General features: G+C 40.4%; 2 protein-coding genes across 3 annotated transcripts in view; one reads left to right on the top strand and one right to left on the bottom strand.

The window, feature by feature from the left end:
- The window catches only part of RBM7 (RNA binding motif protein 7), an 8,135-nt gene extending 3,625 nt beyond the window's left edge, over positions 1-4,510 (bottom strand). Inside the window, exons 1-4 of one of the 2 annotated variants that reach the window (XM_012808169.2) lie at positions 4,273-4,510; positions 3,191-3,353; positions 2,481-2,568; positions 476-566 (exon numbers count right to left, since the gene is read on the bottom strand). In XM_012808169.2, the coding sequence (XP_012663623.1) occupies positions 476-566; positions 2,481-2,568; positions 3,191-3,353; positions 4,273-4,368 (438 nt within the window). In that variant the 5' untranslated portion in view covers positions 4,369-4,510. The remainder of the gene's footprint in view (positions 1-475; positions 567-2,480; positions 2,569-3,190; positions 3,354-4,272) is intronic. The other variant, XM_003794762.3, reaches the window with a different exon arrangement.
- A 13-nt stretch (positions 4,511-4,523) lies between these two features.
- CUNH11orf71 (chromosome unknown C11orf71 homolog) lies at positions 4,524-5,159 on the top strand. Its single transcript, XM_003794761.3, has one exon. The coding sequence runs from the start codon at positions 4,705-4,707 to the stop codon at positions 5,098-5,100; it is 396 nt and encodes a 131-aa protein (XP_003794809.1). The 5' UTR covers positions 4,524-4,704; the 3' UTR covers positions 5,101-5,159.
- Positions 5,160-8,519: the final 3,360 nt, after the last annotated feature.

Here is an 8,519-nt window from a genome sequence, read left to right as displayed (position 1 = left end):
TTGTCTAACAAAAATTTGAGAAGAAGTTAATTTAAGAATGAAATTTAAGGCCAAGTGCAGTAACTCACACCTATAATCGCAGCACTTTGGGAGGTCAAGAGTTTAAGACCAGCCTAAGCAAAAACAAGACCTTGTTTCTATAAAAAATAGAAAAATTAGCCAGGCATGATGGCATGAACTTGTAGTCCCATCTATCCTGGAGGCTAAGCTGGGTAAGTGCTTGAGCTCAGAAGTTTGAGGTTGCAGCAAGCTTTCATGATGCCACTACACTCCAGCCTGGGCAACAGAGTGAGACCCTATATCAAAGGAAAAAAGAAAATTGAATTTAAAAAGTTGATTTATATCTTAAACACTTAAGGAAAAAACCTCCTACCTAGCAAACTTAATTGAAACCCAGTCATTTGATAACATGAACATTTTAACTAAGTAAGATTTTATTTTTAGTAACTCAAGTGAAAAAAATAAATCAGCCTACCACTGCTTGTCTCTGAAAATTTTCTGGAGAAGAGAAAGACCTCTGAATTATCTGTGATGATGGAGTCATGTCCACAGTCCTTTCATATCTGCTAAAAATAAGAAAACCACCATATAATCAGTCATTCAATAAATATTTACTAAATACCAATCATTAGCAAGACATAGTACTTAAGGTGAGTACTTAAGATAGAGAAGGTATCCCTCTCATGGAGCTAGGGTAAGAATACAGACAACAGGATATTTTCACACAATTACAAGATTATAATAAATGACAAGTATGATTCAAGAACAGTAAAGGTGAAAAGAGATAGGTTCTATTTTGCCTTGGCTAGTCAGGAACTATCTTTCAAAAAAAGGATACAATTGAAGGGAGAGCTAAATACCAATACTATCTAGAGGCAAAACCTTCTCAGCTGAGAGGAGGGGTAGGACAGGGAATGAACAACTAGAGCCTACAGGCCAAACTTACGAATTCTGCTTTCCTAAACAAAGTTTTACTAGAACATAGCCATATTCTTTTTTTTTTTTTTTTAATCATCTATGGCTACTTTAGTGCAGCAATGGCAGAGAGAGAGACTATACAGCCTGCAAAGTCTAAAATATTAACTATATGTCCCTTTATACAAAAATCTGTCAATCCCTGAACTAGTACAAAGACTTAGATTACAACTAAAATGAAAATAATTTGATAGATCAGATATGCAGGACAAGGGAAACACATAATAAAGTATGAAAACTAGATTTCTGGCTTGAGCAATTAGGTAGACATTTACTGAGACAAAAAAGAGAAACAAATTTGGGGAGGTAAGGAATTAAAGAACTCTGTGACATACACAGAACATTACTTTTAAGGATTTATACCTTACTCCTTACTCCCTAAAAAGGAAACCCACTCTACAAAAAACTCAGTTGAAAAATGTTGAAATTCCTAGCACTCTGGAAGGCCAAGGCAGGTGGATTGCTTGAGCTCAGGAGTTTGAGACCAGCTTGAGCAACAGGGAGACCCTGAGACCCTGAGACCCCGTTTCTATTAAAACCAGAAAAAAATTATCTGAACTTGTGGCCCCTGTTGTCCCAGCTACTCAGGAGGCTGATGAAAGAGGATCAGCTGACCCCAAGAGTTTGAGGTTACTGTGAGCTATGATACCATAGCATTCTACTCAAAGCAACAGAGTGACACTCTATGTCTCAAAAAAACAAACAAACACACAAAAACAGAACTTCAAAAAAACTGTTTGCATTATTTAAAAACATCTTTGGAATCAAATAACCAATGGTTTGTCTCAAGGTATGGATCTTTTTATTTTGGGTTTTCTTAAATCAGGTTATGTATCTTTACACAAAGGGGGAAGTATAATTAAATTTATATTACAAATGAGTATAAAAATGATAAGCTCTCTAGAGTAATTAAATAGACTGTCACAAAAATATGTGTCTTCATCTAGTCTTTAAGCTCTACTAGGCATATCATAATAGCTGGGTTCAATCACACTGCCTGGGTTTGAATACCAGCCCATTACTTATAAGCAGTTCATAACTAAGTTAACCTCTATTCCTCAGTTCCTTCACATACAAGGTAAAGATAATAATCCCCATCCTCATAAAACCACTGTGAGGAATAAATTAGATCATATATATAAGAGATTTGGTGGTGAAGAACCTGACACCACCCAATCAGTATTTGTTAAATCTTTCTTGAATAAAGCCCCATATGACTGATAAAAAGTAGTAAGGGTAATGTTTTGAGAAACTGTTTCAATTGCACAGATGTATTGTATGAGTATATGTAAGCATGGGTACACTTTATAAATGAATTTATAATTATATATGCACCTACCTTAAGAGGATTATATGCAATGTGTCTACAGTACCCTTAAAATAGATTCATAACAATAATCCAACACAGAAGAACATAAAGAAAAAAGTATTCATTCATGAGTTTTGAGACCATTATCCAAGAAAATTCCTGATAAATCATTTTAACATGTAAGAAATACTACTACCTGCTAGGAGATGTGGAAGTAGGACTTGAATTTCCAACATGATGCTGGGGATATGACAAACTGACATCCTGCGAGGCATGACTACTTCCTAAAATGAAATAATTTGAAATATTCTTCTTGATAGAAAACTCAATTTGAAATTTTGTCTCCCATGCCCTAAATCGCTCCAAAAAAGTAAACACAGTCTAAAAGAGAAAAATCTCCAATTGCTATAGACTGCTTTACAATTTCAGAGTGAAACGCTAAGTGTATAATACCACATATGTAAAACCAAGCATTCCAAACAAGGTACTCTTGTTTGGAGTCATAATATTCTGATCCCCACACTAAAGTCTAAGACTGGATACATGCAAACATTTGTCCTCACATGATCAAAAATCAAAATAATGTAAAAATAAATTATGAAGCAGCTGAGAGAAGTATTTTCAGAATTAATCCTGGCTTCTTTCAGAGGTCCCAAACCCAACTCTTAGCGCCATATGCTTTATGCTCTTTTCACGAACCCAAAATGAAATTTCAAACTCAGTTTTAAAATTATAATCTTCAAAACCCATGTGTCAATATTACTCATTTTCAGGGACATATAATATTCCCTATTTAGAAAGCTTAACAAAGTATTTAACCAAAAAACAAATTCTAAACAATAAATTTAAAAACAATAAACAAAGCAGCAAACGACCTGCTCCCCTCAAACATCATTTAACAGTTACCTGATCTAAACTGAATTTTGATGGGCCTTCCAAAAAGCTTGATCCCATTAAGCAGATTCATCGCATAAGGAACAGACACTTCATGTTTGAAATTCACAAATGCAAATTGCTTTGGTTTACCATCTTTATCTTTCGGAATTTTCACTTTTATTACTGGCCCAGCCTACAAACAAGTGTTTAGAATTTAAATAAGGCATTTTTAGGAAAACACTCACATTTTACCAACAAAAGAGACTACAAAGTTAAAAGACAGAAATGTAATCAGAAACGATTTTTTTTTAATGATGCACAGAGATTTCCATTTTGGTTACAGTAAAAACATTAGGTATGATTGAAAATTAGATTTAACTTATTGGGGGGGGGGAGCCCACAAGGAACCGGAATCACAATCACTTTCACAACTCACAGCATCGCATGACTTCTCTACCAAGTGACAAATACCCATCATTTTCCCACTCCATGGAAGAGAACGTTTCACAAGAGCAAGACAACGACTTTCTCATATTAAAAATTCACTTTTGTGTGACTAATAACACAATACCAGTTGTTAGGGTACAGAACTGGGGAGACAAGACACAGTACTTAGAATTTTTCCCGCGTTTTAATAGAAAAACATTAAAATGCTGCCTTTCTACGGCGTATTGGACTCCCTTTTAAATATTTTAACAATAATGCCACAGTATTACAAGCAAATCAAGGGTAAAACAGATACTGACCAAAAATATTTAAATACATTTCCGCGACAAATAAAAGACATTATCATAAGAGGAAGCGCTGCTCAACGAAGACTCACAGGCTATCTCATAGGACCCTGAATCCTGATCCCGGGAATGCTTGATAGGGGATCCCTCTACCACCCCTCAGCGTCGCCACTTCTGAACTCAGCTAATCAGGATTATTCTAAAAAAGCGAAACCCAGCGAGCCTCTCACCCCCCAAGCGCGCCCTTCACCCCGACGCAGCCGACCAGCCAGGAGCCCGGACTGACTGCCAAGCTCGCGCCAAGAAAGCGGGGCAGCAGTTGGGCCCGGCCTTGGGGAAACTGTAAAACCAAAGGCAAAAGGGCTGATGCCAGGTGCTTACCTGGTGGAAAAGCTCGAAAAGCAGCTCCTCTGTCACTTTAGTTTCCAGGTTGCCCACAAAGAGAGTGCGGTCCGCTTCCGCCGCCGCCGCCCCCATCTCAGCGTCTTCCCTTCCCCAGCCCGGCCGAAGTGTCACCGCCGACGCGCACAGTGCGCAGTCTCGGAAACCCCTACGTCCTCACGCTCCTAGGCGTCACCGACGTAAACGTCTTTCACGCACGCTCTCGGTCCGCGTCGACGTGCTTAGACGGACTGCGCATGCTCGCGACCAGAGCGTTCGTCGAAGGCGGCTTCTCGACCTGCCGCCGCGTTAGTTATGGCTTCTGGAGCGGGTGGTGAGCGCTTCGGAGACGGGCAGGACTGATCTGTGGAGCCCTGAAGGGCCTACTTTGACCGCGGGACGTAACACGAGTACTGCGGGCAGTGTTTGAAGATGGCCCAGAACAACGTGCCCCTGTCTGCCGGCGATCAAGGGAACAGGGGGACCTACCGCTCTTCCCACGGCGACCCAAACCTCAGCCCATCGGCCTCGGCCCTGGCGATGGTCTCTGGAGACAGTGTGCTGGTTGCCAGGCCCGAGACGATTCACCTGGGACCGCGGCCGGCGGTGCGACCCAGCGTTCGAATCGAGAGTCGCCGAGTGACCGGTGGCGGCTGGAGCCCGACCCGCCTTAAGAAGGGGAGGGAACTAGACAGTCGGAACCGCAGCCGTCAGGCCCGATTCTCGCCGTACCCGGTCCCCGGGGTCAAGCTGGATCTCCTGCGCAGTGTGCTGCAGCAGCGCCTGGTCGCCCTGGGGGGAGTCATCGCAGCTCGCATTTCGGTCTGAAAGGACCGCTTCTCTCCACCCCTCAATTAGCTTTTGAACAAGGCCTTTCTAAAATCCTTTCTTGGTGTAACTGCAGTCTTATTTTTAGTAGGATTTTTTTGTTGTTGTTGCCGATAATACATAGAAGTTCTGTTGAATATATCTGAGCGCAAAGGGGAATTTTACCGTTGATTAGTTCAGGCGGTTTTAGGCGTCCAAATGAGTGGATCAGAAAAGAGGTAGAAGGGATTTTCTTAAGTAGTCACCAAGCTGAGTTGATGGGATCACCCTCCCTAGAGTTACAAATCTCTCTAGAGGTTACCAATCTTTTCATTCACCTTTTATTAATAATATCTTTACAACAAGGGATCCAAATTTATCCTAATTTCCTCAAGTTTTTCTTAATTTTTATTGAGACAAGTCTCACTTTGTGGGCCTTGGTAGAGTGCCATGGCATCATACCTCACAGCAACCTCCAACTCTTGGGCTTAAGCGATTCTCTTGCCCCAGCCTCCCAAGTAGCTGGGACTACAGGCACCTGCCACAACGCCTGACTTTTTTTTTTTTTTTTGTAGAGATGGGGTCTTCACTCTGGCTCAGGCTGGTTAGGAACCTATGAGCTCAAGGCAATCCACCCGCCTCAGCCTCCCAGAGTGCTAGGATTGCAGGCGTGAGCCACCACACCCGGCCTAAAAATCCTTCCCCAGCCTACTCTTACCTTGATACTTGTAATTCCAGCTTCATTAACTGTTTCCCTGTATATCTCAGACTCTCACTTTACAATCTATTGGTGAAAAGAAGTGCTCCTTTTTATTACACTGGCTTATTCCATCTTTTACCCAGCGATACATCTACATAATCCCTCTTCACCTTTTTTCAAGAATATCAACAAATTCCAATTTCCACCACTAAAAACAAGAAAGAAAAACCTGAAACCTTACTGTTCTTTCAAATTATTAAACTCTCTACATTCTTTTCTTTGCTAAAAGCTCTAAATAAATTTTTACCTTATATTTGTAATTTTCCTATTTCCACTCTATCCCAGCTTCTATCTGGATTTGCTTCCAAATATGTTGGTGGAAACATTAGTCAGTCTCCTTTCAGAAAGCTGTTTATCTACTCACTGTAGCATCTTCCTTAAAATTTCTTATTCAACTATTAAACAATATTTGGGGATCTTCTTAACCTGGTGGGAAAACAACACAACCCTGCTATCAAGGAGTGTATTCATTCATCAAGGAGGCTGTTCATTATTTACAGTAATAAAAAGTACTGGTTGCAGTAGCTTTCTATAATTCTGCCCTAACCTGATTCTCCTACATAGCTGATCACTCCTTATTTGCTGATAATTTTGTTCTCTTAACTGTACATTCCCTGAGGTTAAGGGGTGGTTTGGAAGGAAAGTGTTTTTTGTTTTTTGAAACAAGAGTCTCACTATGTCGCCCTTGTTTGAGCTCACAGCAAACTCAAACTCTGGGGCTTAAGCAATTCTTTTGCCTCAGTCTCCCTAGTAGCTGGGAGTACAGGTGCCCACCATAACGCCTGGCTATTTTTTTGTTGTTGTTGTTGTAGTTATCATTGTTTTAGCTGGCCCAGGCCTGGTTTGAACCTGCCAGCCTCAATGTACCGTATGTGGCCAGCGCCCTACCCACTGAGCTACAGGCACTGCCAATTAGTGCATTTTGTTAAGTGTCACTTCTTATTGTAGGCAGTTAAACTAGCTTTTTCCCAGTGGACTTTTGTGTGTTTAGACTTTCTTGAAATGTTTATTCAGAGAAAGCAAAATTGCCAGACACCACACAGTATAGATTTGTTAGACCCTCATCTACGACCTTCATTAAGCTTTTAGAATAAGGTAGTAAACATGATAAATAAGGTCTCCACTCCTATGGAGCCTTATATGTGTTAATTCTCACAGGAACCTACAAGAAAGGTATTATGTTTTGATTTTATTGCTTAGAAACTTGGCCTGAAAGAGACAAAGTAAATTTAACAAAAGTCATACAGCCAGTAAATGATAGAGCTTTGTAGCCTTTTCAAAAGAGGTTCCTTATCTGAACACAAAAATGATTTAAGTGACTATTTTCTCAGTTTTCACAAGGGTAACCTATAGCCAATACTGTTTTAAATATCTTAAAAAGTTCATAATATGCCATGAATGCCTTAGCCTGGGCATTATAAAAGCCCCTGGTTGAGAAAGGAATCCCAAGCTATATCCTATCAGTTTTACACTGGAGGAAGGAGGATAAAATTAGGGCTATAGATAAGGACTTTTTTTTTTTAATTTAGAGATGCCTAATAGTGAAAAATAACCACCTCAAAAGGTAATAAATTGCTTTCAGAAAGCTCAGATAAAGGCTGAATCCTGGGAAGGATTTTTGTCAGTGTGAAATAGGACTAGATGCCGTCTTTGGTTCTTTCCCATTTAATCTATAATTCTATACTTTAAAAAATAAACTTGGTTAAAATTGGAAATGAGTTGGCGGATGAGAAAAACTGGGTATGATGTGTAGGGTGACCATATATGCAAACCAGGGCACTTGGCAGTGCAAGAGGATGTTGAGGTGACAGGCATAAATCGGGGCTGTCTTGGGCAGACCAGCCAGTTTTTATAATCCTCACCTATTAGACAATTCAGCATTAAATACTTTTTGGAACATATTCATTACCTTATCAGGGAAGAGAGGATTAGATTTGTAAATGAAGTAAAAGTCTGACATACGAGTACACAAAGTAAGGCTGTGAGTCGTGGCTCACGCCTGCAATCCTAGCACTCTGGGAAGCCAAGGCGGGAGGATTGCTTGAGCTCAGGAGTTTGAGACCAGCCTGAGCAAAAGCAAGTAAAAAAAAAAAAAAGGCAGACATCGTGGTGGGTGCCTTTCGTCTCAGCTACTCTGGAGGCTGAGCAAGAGAATCGCTTAAGCCCAAGAGTTGGAGGTTGCTATGAGCTGTGATGCCATGGCACTCTACCCAGGGTGACATAGTGAGACTGTCTCAAACAAAGAAAGAAAAGAAATAGATTTTTATATCGTGTGGTGGTAGATTTCGGTAAGTTTCCAGAATGTTGGGCAGTTGATTGATTTTCTCACTCATGGTTGATAAGGTTCAGCTCCATCTTTATTAAACATCAGGGCTTGTACCTATCACTGTCTTTGGCAGGTAGGTAGGAGGGAGCAAGGAGATAGCTGCAGACTCCCTGAATGCTGAGGATTAAGACTGGCCTTGTTACTAATGCAAGACATTAGGAATATCCTCTTACCAATACAGGTCGTTGCAATTATTTCCTAACTATGCTAATTACATACATATTTTTAAAAGTAGTAATTAGCTCCTTATTTCACTGGAATAGCTGAAGGCAGCACTATTTCAAAATGCACTTCTTTTAAATCAGAGGAGGAAAATATTGCCTTCAGCTCCCCACAGACCTGAGAGTCTGCAAC

This window comes from Otolemur garnettii, unplaced genomic scaffold (genome assembly GCF_000181295.1).
Source record: "Otolemur garnettii isolate 467f Iridium unplaced genomic scaffold, OtoGar3 scaffold00086, whole genome shotgun sequence".
NCBI classification, from domain to species: Eukaryota; Metazoa; Chordata; class Mammalia; order Primates; family Galagidae; genus Otolemur; species Otolemur garnettii.
The sequence above is the reverse complement of the archived record's forward strand: the minus strand, read 5'-3'. Positions and strand labels throughout refer to the sequence as shown.